We start from the raw sequence: 14289 nt of genomic DNA, 5'->3' as shown, positions 1-14289 counted from the left end.
GTAAGTCAACCGATTAAAGAAACAAAATTTCCACCCTGCTAGATAATACAATTTTGAGTTTAGTTGGGAAAAAAACTCAATTGAAGAGATATATACTAAACAAAAGTTGCTAATCTTGACATTATAAAATGTGTTGATTACACTTCCATAATTATCATATACGACAAAAATGATTTTGCGGATTACTATCTCTTGCAGGGTAACACTTAGCAGATAGACCAGCCATACAATTCATTTTCTTATCAAAAAGAAATTTTCTATATTTAGTAGAACAATTGTGGCTTTTACATGTAGAATTTATTTGTGTAGGGTTTGAAATGTTTGATATTGTTATATACCATAAACGTTGCAGAATCCAATTGGTATGGAAGTCATTTTCAGATTCGCATTGAAAAAAACAATTGTTTTTTTATATTTGTAAGGTCAACAACAAGTTTTACATCATTTTTCCCTTCATTAAATACCGTAATTACTACGATGCTCACAATCTTTTTATTTTCAAAATAATTGAAAAACTGGCCCGGTTAGTGACATATCAATATATCATCATCATTGTTTAAAACGCAGTCGTTTTTACAAATTTTAGTCTATGAACAAAACTTTGACCAAATGAGTTAACAGTTTGGGTCAAGAAGACCAAAACAGAGAACTCATCTAGTAACGTCTCTCGAGTCTTCTTCTTCTGCACCCGAAATTCGCTTCCTCGTGTATCTGAATTTACAGAGATTCGATCAAAGAACGAAATTGTTCATATCAGCACTTGTTTTTAGAAAGTGTCTTCTTTGATTTAACAATGAGAATGAGTTATATATAAATTGTTCCTCTTCTTACCTTAATGAGGTGGTCGGGCTGGGATCGGTTTGCTCAACGGGAGCAAAATCATTGTAGAACTGAACTGAAATCATTTGGTTGTTAGGTGAAACTGTTGGTGCAGGTGATTTGTCCGAATTCATACTCGAACTGCCTGTGGAGAATCCTGCAAAACGGAAAAAGATTTGTTCTTAACACAACAAACTCTTTTTATCCTGATGAGATACAAAGACTAATAATATAGTTTTCAAGTTATATCAGAGTATCTTAAAAGCAATGAATCTAAAACTATATAGAATCTTTCTTCAGAGACAAATTCATATGAAGACCAAAGTAGCATTTTTTGGTTTTCATTAAGAGTTGAAAAGGGAATAAGTAAAAAGGTACCTTGGAAGACTAGAAAGGCGAAGAATATAGCCGTTATTATCATGGAGAAAATGGTAATGCATGGAGATGATGGTGACGTCTTGGCTGCTTTCAACCTTTTTAAGGACTTTTTCATCCTTTCAATCCTTGCACGCTTTCTCATAGCGAGCTCTTGTATGTCCCTCATGATCTTACGGTCATTCTCACTCAAGGAAGGGCCTTTTGGAGGTCTTGGAGGCTTTGAAGCTTTTCTCGACTTCTTAAACTTTCCATTACCGCATTTTTTCTCTGAAAGATCCAAACTCTGACTGCTAGTTTCTACTCGGTTTTCGTCTCTTATCAATGGATAGCTCAGATCATCAGCAATCTTTTCAGAGACACCGAAATTCGCCCGTTCACTCCAGACCCCATTGCCTGAAACAGTATCTGATGTGGATTCTTGTGTAACGTCAGATCGACCAGCTTCAATATCTACTTCAAGATCTTGTTCTCCTGATAACATTTGATCCATCCTATACACTAAGTTTCTCCTTCTCAAACTCTTATCTGCTTAAAACCCTTTACTTCCCCTGGATAAACCGCTTTTTGACTTTCGAAACTCGCAACTTCCTAGAACATGAGAAACAAATGATAGGAGAGATTAGGATACCAATCATCCTTATAACACACAAGAGTAAATTGACACAGAAGAATGCTAATTCTGGTTCACCTTAAAACACTAACTAAGAATACAAAGTAACCATGAAAACTGATTTTGCTTAACTACCAAAATCAGTGACTTATATACCTTTATAATTTTCACGAAAACTGAATGCGAATTTTGAAATCACTATACTCAAAAACTCGCGCATTCGATTCCATAACCCAAATTTTCTAACAATGAAGACAGAACAAAACAAACAGGGACAATAAATGCCCTAAGCTAAACAAAGATTACAGACTCTAAAGAACAAAACTCTGCAAAGCCTCATAAATTACAGAGAATTCAATCGAAGCAGATAAAGTTCAAACCTTTCGCTACGAGTGTCAAAACCCATTAATAACTTGTAATAAGGAAGAGAACTAGCAAATGCGGCACTGGAATAATATAAAAAAAAATGGATTGAGAGTAGTACTCACCTGAAATTAGGGTTCTTCAGGGTGAAAAATCAGAGAAAGACTTCTCCTTTATCTTCTCTGTTTTTGTAACCGAGATTATCTCCTGTATAGGCTTTGTGTGTAATATATAAAGAAGAAACAGAAAAAGCTAAAAGAATGTTTTTTTGGATTGTTCTGTCGCCGAACGGATTGACAAAGAAAGAAAATAGGAACGTTGCGACTGATACAGAGACGTGCCAGCTTGTTACAGAATCTAACGCCGATTGTTTTTTTCTTTTTTTTCTCTCTTCTTTTCATTGTCAAAAGTAAAAGAAATCAGATTTGTTTTCATTTTTAGGCTTATCACAATTGGATAAAATTGATTATCAATTATCCAGTTTCTAATTGTAAAAGATAAGAATTTAAAACGAAATCGGCAGTTAAAAAGAAACTGTAGATCTACTAAATTGTAATTTTCCCTTGTAAAGCTATTTTTAACCAGTAATTGTTCTCTTATAGATAAAGTTTTTTTTTTTTTTGTATAAACATTTTCCTAACTTAGTTGGTGGCACTAACAAATAACATGGGTCATGGACCACACCCACAGTTTACAAGTAAATTAGTCGGTTATTGGATTTGGATAAACAAACATATTATTGGTTGACAATTTTTAAAAATAGTGATACATTTTGCTGATGACTTGGGTATGAAAGAAACACTTAATTGTTTATGAGATCTTCCACTATGTAACCGACACATATGTCAAAGACTTAAAAAAAGAACTAAGCTTTGTTTTCTGGAACTGGAAACTCTAAACGGGACACAAGTTTAAACATAACGTGCTAATCACATTTATTACTTAGTTTAGGGACAAACTGTTTTAAGCAAGTCTTGGATCTCCTCGCTTACTTCGATCTGCTGTTGAGACAATCTCTCTCGCATATCAGGACTAGTCTTCTCTGCTGCTGCATAAGTCTTTATGAGAAATGTCATAGTTTCAGAATCAAGAGGTTTCCAATTCGACAAAATCTTGCAGAAATCTTCCGCTCCATCAACATCTTTAGCTTTCTCAAAGTGAAGGAAAAACAAGCTGACCAGCTCTGAGCTCCAGCCCCATTCGTCTTTGTTCTCTGCAGAATCAGAAACCGCTGCTTCCAAATGCTTCATAGCCAAATCCGCTTTATCGTTCTCCAACAGATGGATCATCAGAAGCTGTCTCGCTTTGGAGAAAGGACCTTTAGACTTTTTCATGGCACCATCAAGAATCTTCTCTGCTTCTTCATACATATTCCCTTTCAAATACGTGTTAATCGCGATATTAGCCAGCCTCATATCGTAAGCCCAGCATTTCGATTCCCACTCTGTGAAAATCTTCTTAATCCCATCTAAGTCGCCTAGTTTACTCATCGCTTGTAACATGACTAGATAGCTCAAGTTGTTGACCTCAGGACGAGCCTTCTTCAGCGATTCCCAAACCCTATAAACCTCAGGACCTTTCGAGATTCCAGCGTACAAACTCATGAGAAAATGGTGGGAATCACGGTTGTTAGGATTCATTTTCTCCTCCATAGATTTCAGTGCAGAATCCGCCTTCTCGTAAAGACCAGCTTTAGTGTAGATTGCAGCCAGATTAGAGAAAGTATTCCAAGTGGTTTTAGCTTCACTGTCTTTCCCCATCTCATCTATAATCTTCTCTAATCCATCTAAGTCATTCAAACTTCCACAGCTCTGCATCCATATAGAGTAAGTGACACCACAAGGAGATATACCCCTCTGTTTCATCGCATCAACCAACACAGGTACCTTCTCCGGTTGACTCAACCGCATGTACATAGACATCATGTTATTAAACGGTAACGAATTGTTAACAAAGTTAAGCTCATCCATTATCTCAAAATGAGCCTTTGCTTTCTCTTCCTCAAGTTCAACACAGTAACAGTTCATGAGCGCCCCATAAGTCGACTGATGATTCTTTGCAGAAGGATCTAAGTTGTTAAAGTAGTTCTCAGCTGCTTCTAAACCTTTAGTCTTTCCAATTAGATCCAAACAAATTGCATGATCAGACACAGAAAATGTCATTTTCCTCTTCTCCATCCAATCAAAGATCTGAAATTTCATCAACAATGGACTCAATCAAACTCTAACAAACTTAAAAATGCCATTTTTAATCTCTATCCATTCGAAAAAAGTGAAATTTCATTCAACAACGAGCATGACCCTAATTACACCCTAAAACTAGTGAAATCACTAAACCCTAAATCTAAAGCCAGCCCCTTTAAGAGTAATTTTCCATAGATAATGAAATATCTCCAATTTCAATGTTAAAATCAGATACTTGCTTAAGAGATATGAAGAGGGACCTCAAAAGCGTGTTGAGGTCGACGGAATTTGCGAAGGGTTTTAGCACAGCGAAAGAGATCGTCTTTTCTGACAGTAATACCCTCCATGATGAACTGATTTAACGTCTCTGCCACTGTTCCTCCCGTCACACTAAGCATAGAAAGTTTCTTGTACAACTCTCGCTGCCTTGAAGCCACCGTCGGAGCAGCAACAGAGGTTCTGACGCCATTCTCCGCCGCCGGAGAAGAAACAGAGGCTTCGACGACATTCGCCGCCGCTGGAGAAGAAACAGAGGCTTCGACGATGCCAGTCGCCGACGCCGGAGCAAATACCGTTGCACAGAACCTCTTGCCGAGGCGAGAACCGGAAGCAATCAGATTACGGAAATTCATTTTTGTTGTAAGGATCGATCAAAATCTATTTCTTCTCTAAACCTATCGAGGACAGAGTGAGTGACGATGGTAGGGTTTAAGGCAAAACTTTATGTCGTTTAAGATAGCTGAAAACGGCGTGCAGTTTACAGTACATAAGACTTGGTGTCGTTTTTTTACTTTAGTGTACTTTTGTGTAGTCTCTCTTAACTATATTATTTTTAGTCACGTATTTCATAATTATGTAAACACTAGTCACTAATCGACAGAATATGAATAAATCCACAGTAATAAGAAATTACAATGAATGTCAGTTTTTTAGAAGGATTACAAATATTTCTGTTTGAATGTCTTTTGTAACATTATCTTCTTCGAAAGATGAGATTTGTTTCATAGAGATTGTGATTTTTTTTTTTTTGGTAAAAGGTTAAATTTTATACTAATTTTCTGATTTTTTCTGTACATTGTTGATACAACTTATTAAAAAGAAGAATTTAAAAAGTTTCATAGAGATTGTGATTTTTTAAAAAAGTTTAATCATGTATTTGGAATGGACCTAAAACACATAAAAACGGAAGACTTAGTTGATATGATAGTAAGGAACCGAAATTTAGTTTTTATTTTTGGATGAGAAATCAGAAAAAGAAACGAGTTTATTGTCAAAAAACATTTTTGTCAACTTTTGCACAACTTAAAGTGTTGTAATTTGTTTCGGCTCTGAAATAGGAACATATAATAAAATGTATATACAACTTTACCAATTAGTTAGCCGCCGAACGAGAATTTTTTGTGTAGATTCCACCACATTAATAAAAAATACGAATGAGTCTTCCATCAAGATAAAATAATGAGATTTTCCATAGCAAGAATGAGTCTTCAAGCATTAAAAATTGAAATCAGTCTTTTTCGGTAATACTGCTACGTCGACCGAATAAGAATATCGTCATCCACTATCATTTTAATCGTAATACACACTATCTATATCATTCAATGATTATATTGATAAGTTGTTTTTATTTTGTATGATCTCGGTTTCATATTAAGTAATGTCAGCTAAAAAAAATGTCATTTTAGTGAAAAGCCGTTATTTGTTTTTTTCTCTACAATAAAAAATAATTGCTTTTGTTGTTTTTTTCCCCTTCACGTATTCGCTTTTTGTTGTTGTCTTGATATCTAATCTAATTAAGGTGTAAACTATATGAAAAATTATACCAAAAACTATAGAAAAAGTTTCACTTAACGTGAAAGAAGCATCGTTTGATGAATGAAAACACATGAGAGCATGTATAAACGAACCTTCAGACCAATGAAAAAAAAGTCCACCGTTAAAGTCAAAAGTCAACGCGTTGATCATTTACACATCTATATAACAAACTCATCTTCTTACACCAAAACCATCAAGATCGATCCCTCTCTAAAAATGGCTCAACAACACTCTTTTCTCCTCTTATGCTTCTTCCTCTCAATCTCTTATTTACTATCTTCCGCCCAAACCGAAGCCACCTCAATCGAGAGATTAGTGCCAAGAGACCTCTACAACAAAATTTTCATCCACAAGGACAATACCGCTTGTCCCGCAAATGGTTTCTACACTTACGAATCATTTGTCCAAGCGACGAGGCGGTTTCCGAGATTCGGGAGCGTAGGAAGCCCCGTGACACAACGACTCGAAGTGGCTGCATTTTTGGCTCAGATTTCACACGAGACGACCGGAGGATGGGCAACGGCACCAGACGGACCGTACGCTTGGGGATTATGCTTTAAAGAAGAAGTGAGTCCACAAAGCACTTATTGTGATTCTTCTGATACACAGTGGCCTTGTTTCCCTAACAAGACTTATCAAGGAAGAGGTCCAATTCAACTATCGTGGTAGGTTCATTTTCACTAATAGTGGTCCGTATCTTCATTCAAATATATATTTTGAATTCTATCATTTATAGTTTTCGATTTGTATAAAACTATACCATGCAAGATTCCACATCGTAATTATATTATTTTCTAATTGTCATTTTACTTTTTGGGATATAAGGAACTACAATTACGGACCGGCCGGTCGAGCCTTAGGATTCGACGGTCTAAGGAATCCAGAAACGGTGTCAAATAATTCAGTGATAGCTTTTCAAACAGCACTTTGGTTTTGGATGACGCCACAGAGTCCCAAACCTTCGTGCCATGACGTCATGATCGGAAAATACCGACCTACGGCGGCGGATTTGGCAGCTAACCGGACCGGCGGGTTTGGTTTAACCACAAATATAATAAATGGCGGTTTAGAGTGTGGGATTCCTGGAGACGGACGGGTCAATGACCGAATCGGGTTTTTTCAGAGATATACTGGGCTGTTTAAAGTAGCAACTGGGCCGAATTTGGACTGTGAAAATCAAAGGCCTTATGCTTAAACAATTAATTTGGTTGACCCGAAATATGTATGTTTATAAACAAAAAGTCAACATGTATGTTTATGGCATTGCCCACACATGGAGCCATAAAAGGGGTTTATATTCAATAATGTAATTCAATTTAATGTGATTTGATGGTTTTGATTTCAACTACTACCTAATTAAAATTAATTCCCATGGTATTTCTTGATGTTTTTATTTTATCTCATTTTCAACAAAGAACCACTATGTTGGCCACCCTTTATTGCATGAAAGAATATGTTACTACTATGGTTTTTGCTTTCTAATAATAAGCATACGAAAAATTAATACATGAATCTCCATAAAATTTAATGTCTTTGTAGATCGTATTTCAAGTAAAATTAATATTTTGAATATTAAATTTTATGGTTTATGTTTGTTAATACCAAAATTAAGCAGAGAAGAAGAATCCTAAGCCAGGTGGAACAGCTGGTTTTGGGGGCGAGATATAAATGCGACACAAAAGTCAGACAAAAACCACTTGCTGCCTGCTACCCAAAGATTTAAGAGTCCCACTGGATTCTAAAACACACAACATCGATCCACAATACCACAGGCCCACTTTTTCTCTCTCTATATATAAAAGGCAGATAAGAATCACATGAGAAAACAAAATCTACACCAAAACCCTAAATATACAAAGCTTTTTCGAAGTTGATCATCAATGGCGTCAATTGTTCTTCTACTCACACAAATCCTTCACCCTACAATCTCTGAATTCCCTTCTTCTTCCTCCATAATTCTTACACCATCTTCTTCTTCTCCATCTTTCCATTACACGCATCAACAGAAATCTCCAAGACCCGACAGTTTCAAGATCTCACCTCTTCACGAAGATCCGCAAGATTCAAGAGTTATGATCGATTTGTTCTAGACTTAAACTATCTTTCTCCCGCTTTGTGTAATTTTTGCTCTTTTGGCCACAAGTTGTAAAATCACTTATGAGGATATTAATGGGAACCTTCACATACTTATGTCTTGTCAAAGTCTAATCTGCAATCTTAGTATCTAATTGGTTTTCGTTTAATAATTTTCTTACTTGTAAGCGGACCTATAAATGAAATCATTGGCTTGGGTAAGCCCCTTCCACACACCGACCCAATGCGACACCAGCAGCAACATATTTGCCACCAAAGAATATCCATCAATCATGACCAGATGATGAAAGACCACAGCTTCAGCAACTTTATCATCAAGTCACTCATCATTGGGAAAGTCTACAAATCCAACATGATTTAAGAATTAAGATAGTTTAAGTATGCATATTCAATCGACAAGCTTGTATATGGGAATTTTGGCGACAAAACATAAGATCCCAAACGTATCTACTTGAATTTGCACACAACTGGTTTCACAAATCCAAAAACTTAACAGAAAATTGGGGGAAAAAGACTGTTAGCAACATGAGATGGAGCAGTCATCGCTACACTTTTGCTCTGTACAGAGAATATCCCCTCAGAGTTTCATAAGTCGAGTTGTATCCTCTGCTATCCATCTTAGTAATACTTGAGAGCTTCCTTAACTTTGCAAGTTGCAACTCAACCTGCCCAAATAAAAAAAAAGATAATGATTTTTGCACTGTTCTCATTGAAAAGGGTGAAAGAAAACAGATTCATTAGCATATAATACAATACCTTGCAGAGATTGCCTCTGGCAACATTGTGATTCCTTTCCTGAAAGAACCAACTGTTTGGGCCCTTTGGCTTTGACAGAAGCGGCCTCAGTTTCCCATTCCACAACACAAACCTGGGAATGGGAAACAATATCTACCTGAATTACGCACACAACGACAAATGTAAATCCACTAAACCAAAAACAGAGCTTCTACCAAAACTCTTCTAGTAAACTTGCAAACAACGACAAGGCTTAAATCCACTAAACCAAGACAGAGCATTCTACTAAAACTCTTTTAGTGAATTTCAAACCACTAAACTATCAGATACAAGACAATTTGTTCTGTAGATAACTAATTTTTGCTTTCGAAATCATATACATTGGCTCAATTTAACGCTTCATGTAACAAAATCGAATTAAGCGAATTCGATCGAAACCACAATAGGAAAAGGGAAAAAAAAAAACATTTTTCCTCGCGTGTCAAGATACATACTCCGCTGAGGATCAGTCAATCCGCCGTCACGGTAATACCTCCTCCGCCTTCGAGTTTAGAAGATCGACGATTGATCAACCGGAAACAACAGAGATTAGTAGAATCATAAGCAAGTAACCGAGGACGGAGAAGAATTATGAGAGAAATGGCTGCGACACCGCCGGACGGAGAAGAGACATTTGATATTTCCATGGCGATCGCTACGAAAAGAAGAAGTAGAGGCCTGTTCTCAGTTTTGTCTAACATGTTTCACTCCTCATTGATGGGCCCTTAATAAATTCATATTTGGGTTAATAACATTACATGGGCTAACCTAAAAGCCCAGTAAAGATAACGTTCTATTTGGCAAAAAAAGAAGAAGATAGATAGATCATAGATGCTGCATTTAATGTACAACAAAAATAAAAATCGTCAATCAACCACTAGATACACAAATAGTACTTCGTATAGTATATGATTCCAACCAAAACGGTGGGAACAAGAGAAAAATATTAAAATAAGAATCAATAATGCAAAGTTTTTCCATAATATCAAATAGATTGAACAGTGGGAAGTTGTAGATTGGAACGTATATTCCGAGAGGTCGTTGTCGTGAAGGAGATTGGAAACCTATGTAGTGGCTGTGGTTTTGCTTCGTCGCTCGCTAAGACACCAACAAAATATAAAGTACCCAAGTGTCAGACATAGCACCATGTCCATCACGAGGGCATCACGTGAACACGCCTTTTCTTCTTCCTCTCTCTCTCTCTTTTTCGATTTTTTTCAGGCCCATTTGATTCAACGCTACAAAGTTAACATTCATTAGTCAATTGAATAATAATAATTAGTATTTTTGTTCTACTAATTCGAAATTAGAATTTGATACTGTTTTTTTTTTTTTTTGATTGTTGATATTTAGTAACCAGGTCATTTTTGTTTATTCAGAATATGTTGTAATTATTGGAGTTTTTTTTAATTAAGGAAAATAGTGTGGACCTTTTTTATCAAAGATAGTAATAATGTGGACCATCGCACCTGCTCGGTGTATGGTTGATGATGACGTGACTCTAAAATTCCAATAAATGTGTCGTGGGGTTACAGAAAACAAAAAAAACTGATTCGTTATAGGATTGGTTTAGAGCCCACAACCCACGTGGGATTTTGGATAAAACCCTAAATGAATTCTTTTTTCAGGAATCCATAAATGGTCATGAAATGAAATGCATTCTCAGGCTGGAAATAATCGACCATTATATTATTGCACAAAAAAGTGAACTCTAGTATCATAACTCTGAAATTATTATGATTGCTGGTTACTGAATTTTGTAAGCCTTTCATAATAACGAATTTACCAATTGGGAGATCGAATAATCTTATCGTTGTTACAGACGATATTTTTTTGTCGATTATATTATGAAACTTGTGGTAGTCAACCTTTTTTTTTCCAAACGGAGACGTCATCTTTTTGTTTTTATATTTAGAGATGATCTGACCAAAAATAAACAAATAGACATCCGATATTTTACATTGTTTTATATATATATAAAGATAAAGCTTAATGACGAGTATTCAATGATAAACGATAAGATTACGGGAAAAATAATTAAACGGATAAAAATGGCCCTACCCGTTGTGCATTACAGTTCTTGGTTAAGAAATACTATTAAACTGTCTCTCAAATCTCAATATATAAATGAATACATTCTATACGTACAAAGATAAATTTATCTCTATGTTCATGTGTCAAAGTGGTAGTGAATCTAGTGACGTTATTGATTAATCAAGATTACTTTTATCTTTCTGTGCAAAATTTCAAGATTACTCTAAAGTCGATATATGCTACTATGACGTAGTTTTGGGACAATTACGTATAGAATCATAAAAACAATAAGCAGAATAATAATCCATTTAAGTACATTGTGAATTTGTGATAATGGAATTATTTGACAATACTTTTCCAAAATAAAAACTAATTTAATTACTGTATTAATTATTTTAGTAAAACAATATTTTCATTACAATGTTTGTTGTGAATCCAAAAAAGTATTGTTTCCAAAGAACTCAAATGACATCAATATGTCTATAATAACCTCGTGTAGCTGTATGTTAGAATCTAGCCGAATTGTTTTATTGTTGTCGGTGTACGCAACAAACGAACCACACATACTTTGAAACGTGGCACAATATAAGTGGGTCACCAATGTAGCTGACAACTATACCATCTATCTGATCCGATCGCTCTTATAACATAAGCGTATGGGATACCATTTTCTCGGACAAAGCTGAAATCCCTAAAGAAAAAACACTTCTCCAAACTTTTCATCTCCGATATCTCTTTAACTAACATGTAAGTATAATTAAACAGGAGGTTTCAGAGTTTAGGTTTCTTGCCTTGTTATTCTCTTTATTTATTTCTTTAATAATTTATCAATGATTTGTATCGTAAACCCTAATAGTTTACTACTTTTTTCTTGGCAGGTCGAATAATCAAGCTTTCATGGAATTGGGATGGAGAAACGACGTCGGATCACTTGCTGTGAAAGATCAGGGCATGATGTCAGAAAGAGCAAGAAGTGATGAAGATCGTCTAATCAACGGTCTAAAATGGGGCTACGGCTACTTTGATCATGATCAAACTGATAATTATCTTCAGATTGTTCCAGAGATTCATAAAGAAGTAGAAAATGCGAAGGAGGATTTATTGGTTGTTGTCCCTGATGAACATTCTGAAACTGATGATCATCATCATATTAAAGATTTTTCAGAGAGATCAGATCATCGATTTTATCTGAGAAACAAACATGAGAACCCCAAAAAACGTCGTATCCAGGTCTTAAGTAGTGATGTAAGTCGATACATAGATATATTTTCATGTTACCTTATGTATTATCATTTTTCACTGTTTTTAATTTTTTCTTTCTATAAATAAAATTAATTAATTTAGGATGAATCGGAGGAGTTTACAAGAGAAGTTCCTTCAGTTACTCGAAAAGGTTCCAAGAGAAGAAGAAGAGACGAGAAGATGAGTAATAAGATGCGTAAGCTACAGCAACTCGTACCTAATTGTCACAAGGTTGGTGTGTATATAGATCCTTCTATATAATGTTTCAATTTAACTATTGAGTGTCTAGTCTTTTCCGTATAAGTTTCCGCTACTTCCGTTGCATATATGAAGAAATCTTGCCTTAAGTTTCCAATTCTGATAACGGGTGGTGCTTTTTTACGGTTTTCAGACGGACAAGGTTTCGGTTCTCGACAAGACCATAGAGTATATGAAAAACCTTCAACTTCAACTTCAGGTCTATATTTAACTTTATTCACTATTTTTATTTCACACTTTATTCAGTGTTCTTCTTCCATATATTTGAATTATTGAGGCTTGAGGTTTTAAGTGTTTATCTAATAGTCTGAGTTTTTTTTTGGTTAATTTAACTAGTTGACATAAACTGTTCTTGGTATTCGATCTGACTCGCCAACTTATGAGATATGGATTATTGTTTTACAATATGGGTTTCAAATTGATCAAACAAATATAGCCACTTTTTGGTGTTTAGTGACGAAAAAAATGGAATGATATATAGTAGGCAGTAGATAACCTAGATGGTGAAGTCTATAGAATTTCTTTAATATTTCGAATTCATCTCTTTTCATGTGATTATTTAGTGCCAACTAAATGTTTTATATTTTATAGAACTATGTACCCATTTTGATCATTCGAATATGTATATGTGCTATTTATATTCAGAAACTAAGTTGTAATCAAAGTTGATGTTATAATTGCAGATGATGTCAACAGTGGGGGTGAATCCTTATTTTCTTCCGGCGACATTAGGATTTGGAATGCACAACCACATGCTGACGGCAATGGCTTCGGCTCACGGCCTAAATCCGGCGAATCACATGATGCCATCGCCGCTAATTCCGGCGTTAAATTGGCCATTACCACCGTTTACTAATATTTCATTCCCACATTCATCTAGTCAATCTCTATTTCTTACAACATCATCACCAGCTTCTTCTCCTCAGTCTCTTCACGGTTTGGTTCCTTATTTCCCAAGTTTCTTGGATTTTTCTTCCCATGCGATGAGAAGACTATGATAAGTAAGTAGCTCGATAAAAGTTTATGTGAAATGATCGTTGACTAATTAAGAGAGAAAAGAGTTCCAAATTAGGACAGTTTGTGTGAACCATTTGTGTCATATACTTTTTTTTCCGGGTGGTTTTGTATATTAATAATAATCAATAAGTTAAAACTTTTTGTATAAATTCTTGCATGTAACAATTTTTTCATTTATCTGATATTTTGTAAAATATATTGAGACATGCTTATAAGAGCATTGAACGTAGGAACAAGATTTCCCTGATTCTTAAGCGTCTCAAACGTTTACACTTGGTTACATGCATCCCAACTAGCTTTATCTTCAGCATCTCAAATTCAGGACCAGTGGGTCATACACTATGATAATGTTAATGTACAAAAAGTAACATTAACTTACCTCTGCACACTGCATGTTACTTAGAAGTTAGGATGTGGCTCTGCCAAATATAGGGCCGGATGTATGAGAAAAGATCAAAAGAAGAAATGAGGAAACTTGACTTCGAGAATTATTAATCACTTTCTTACACATCAATTATTGATTTGCGTTTTGTGTTTACACATCGCTTTTCCACAGTTGATATATTCATTTTTTTGTGGAAAATTCAAAATGTTTTCTGTTTTAAAGTTGTGACTTGTGAGTAATAATCTCTTTTCTTTTGTTTTCTGAGCTAGGTAAATACACACACAAGAAATATTACGTCCGAAACTCGAGACACAATT

The 14289-nt window shown here is 35.3% G+C and overlaps 5 protein-coding genes and 1 non-coding gene across 9 annotated transcripts; 3 read left to right on the top strand and 3 right to left on the bottom strand.

Annotated features, from left to right (window-relative positions):
- Positions 1–388: 388 nt before the first annotated feature.
- Positions 389–2556, bottom strand: AT1G02380 (uncharacterized protein). Its single transcript, NM_100119.4, has 4 exons — positions 2296–2556; positions 1198–1785; positions 832–976; positions 389–711 (listed from the first exon to the last, which is right to left on the bottom strand). Exons 2-4 carry the CDS (start codon positions 1685–1687, stop codon positions 651–653), a joined length of 696 nt encoding a protein of 231 aa, NP_171740.3. The 5' UTR covers positions 1688–1785; positions 2296–2556; the 3' UTR covers positions 389–650.
- Positions 2557–2888: 332 nt separating this feature from the next.
- Positions 2889–5128, bottom strand: AT1G02370 (Tetratricopeptide repeat (TPR)-like superfamily protein). Its single transcript, NM_100118.5, has 2 exons — positions 4614–5128; positions 2889–4359 (listed from the first exon to the last, which is right to left on the bottom strand). Exons 1-2 carry the CDS (start codon positions 4983–4985, stop codon positions 3118–3120), a joined length of 1614 nt encoding a protein of 537 aa, NP_171739.1. The 5' UTR covers positions 4986–5128; the 3' UTR covers positions 2889–3117.
- Positions 5129–6164: 1036 nt separating this feature from the next.
- AT1G02360 (Chitinase family protein) lies at positions 6165–7618 on the top strand. 3 transcript variants are annotated; one of them, NM_001331334.1, is made up of 2 exons: positions 6165–6833; positions 6994–7530. In NM_001331334.1, the coding sequence occupies exons 1-2, from the start codon at positions 6229–6231 to the stop codon at positions 7361–7363; spliced, it is 975 nt and encodes a 324-aa protein (NP_001323420.1). In that variant the 5' UTR covers positions 6165–6228; the 3' UTR covers positions 7364–7530. The 3 variants fall into 3 exon arrangements, with proteins under 3 accessions (NP_001323420.1, NP_001323421.1, NP_171738.1); NM_001331333.1 differs by having other exon boundaries at positions 6232–6833; positions 6994–7542; NM_100117.4 differs by having other exon boundaries at positions 6341–6833; positions 6994–7618.
- Positions 7619–8002: 384 nt separating this feature from the next.
- AT1G04107 lies at positions 8003–8374 on the top strand. The gene has a single exon (NR_143384.1). It is a non-coding gene; the product is annotated as an uncharacterized misc_RNA (transcript).
- A 433-nt stretch (positions 8375–8807) lies between these two features.
- AT1G02350 (protoporphyrinogen oxidase-like protein) lies at positions 8808–9683 on the bottom strand (the record flags this gene model as incomplete). The annotated part of the gene is made up of 4 exons (NM_100116.1): positions 8808–8927; positions 9019–9130; positions 9213–9249; positions 9530–9683. 4 exons carry the CDS (start codon positions 9681–9683, stop codon positions 8808–8810), a joined length of 423 nt encoding a protein of 140 aa, NP_171737.1.
- A 1937-nt stretch (positions 9684–11620) lies between these two features.
- On the top strand, positions 11621–13885 carry HFR1 (basic helix-loop-helix (bHLH) DNA-binding superfamily protein). 2 transcript variants are annotated; one of them, NM_100115.3, is made up of 5 exons: positions 11621–11817; positions 11949–12315; positions 12415–12543; positions 12704–12769; positions 13254–13885. In NM_100115.3, coding segments are annotated over exons 1-5 (879 nt in total). In that variant the 5' UTR covers positions 11621–11815; the 3' UTR covers positions 13569–13885. The 2 variants fall into 2 exon arrangements, with proteins under 2 accessions (NP_563650.1, NP_001323315.1); NM_001331332.1 differs by having other exon boundaries at positions 11628–12315; positions 13254–13836.
- Positions 13886–14289: the final 404 nt, after the last annotated feature.

Source organism: Arabidopsis thaliana, assembly GCF_000001735.4.
Source record: "Arabidopsis thaliana chromosome 1 sequence".
Lineage (NCBI taxonomy): Eukaryota > Viridiplantae > Streptophyta > Magnoliopsida > Brassicales > Brassicaceae > Arabidopsis > Arabidopsis thaliana.
The sequence above is the reverse complement of the archived record's forward strand: the minus strand, read 5'-3'. Positions and strand labels throughout refer to the sequence as shown.

What these genes read in the sequence shown, in the direction of transcription:
- HFR1 (NM_100115.3), top strand. An exon ending in TCCAGGTCTTAAGTAGTGAT is followed by an intron (nt 12,316 to 12,414) that starts GTAAGTCGATAC and finishes TAATTAATTTAG; the next exon opens with GATGAATCGGAGGAGTTTAC. An exon ending in TCGTACCTAATTGTCACAAG is followed by an intron (nt 12,544 to 12,703) that starts GTTGGTGTGTAT and finishes TACGGTTTTCAG; the next exon opens with ACGGACAAGGTTTCGGTTCT.
- AT1G02370 (NM_100118.5), bottom strand. Translation starts at nt 4,985, where the DNA reads ATGAATTTCCGTAATCTGATTGCTTCCGGTTCTCGCCTCGGCAAGAGG. An exon ending in GACCTCAACACGCTTTTGAG is followed by an intron (nt 4,360 to 4,613) that starts GTCCCTCTTCAT and finishes ATGAAATTTCAG; the next exon opens with ATCTTTGATTGGATGGAGAA.
- AT1G02380 (NM_100119.4), bottom strand. Translation starts at nt 1,687, where the DNA reads ATGGATCAAATGTTATCAGGAGAACAAGATCTTGAAGTAGATATTGAA. An exon ending in CGCCTTTCTAGTCTTCCAAG is followed by an intron (nt 977 to 1,197) that starts GTACCTTTTTAC and finishes TCCGTTTTGCAG; the next exon opens with GATTCTCCACAGGCAGTTCG. An exon ending in AGCCCGACCACCTCATTAAG is followed by an intron (nt 712 to 831) that starts GTAAGAAGAGGA and finishes CTGTAAATTCAG; the next exon opens with ATACACGAGGAAGCGAATTT.
- AT1G02360 (NM_001331334.1), top strand. Translation starts at nt 6,229, where the DNA reads ATGAAAACACATGAGAGCATGTATAAACGAACCTTCAGACCAATGAAA. An exon ending in GGTCCAATTCAACTATCGTG is followed by an intron (nt 6,834 to 6,993) that starts GTAGGTTCATTT and finishes TTGGGATATAAG; the next exon opens with GAACTACAATTACGGACCGG.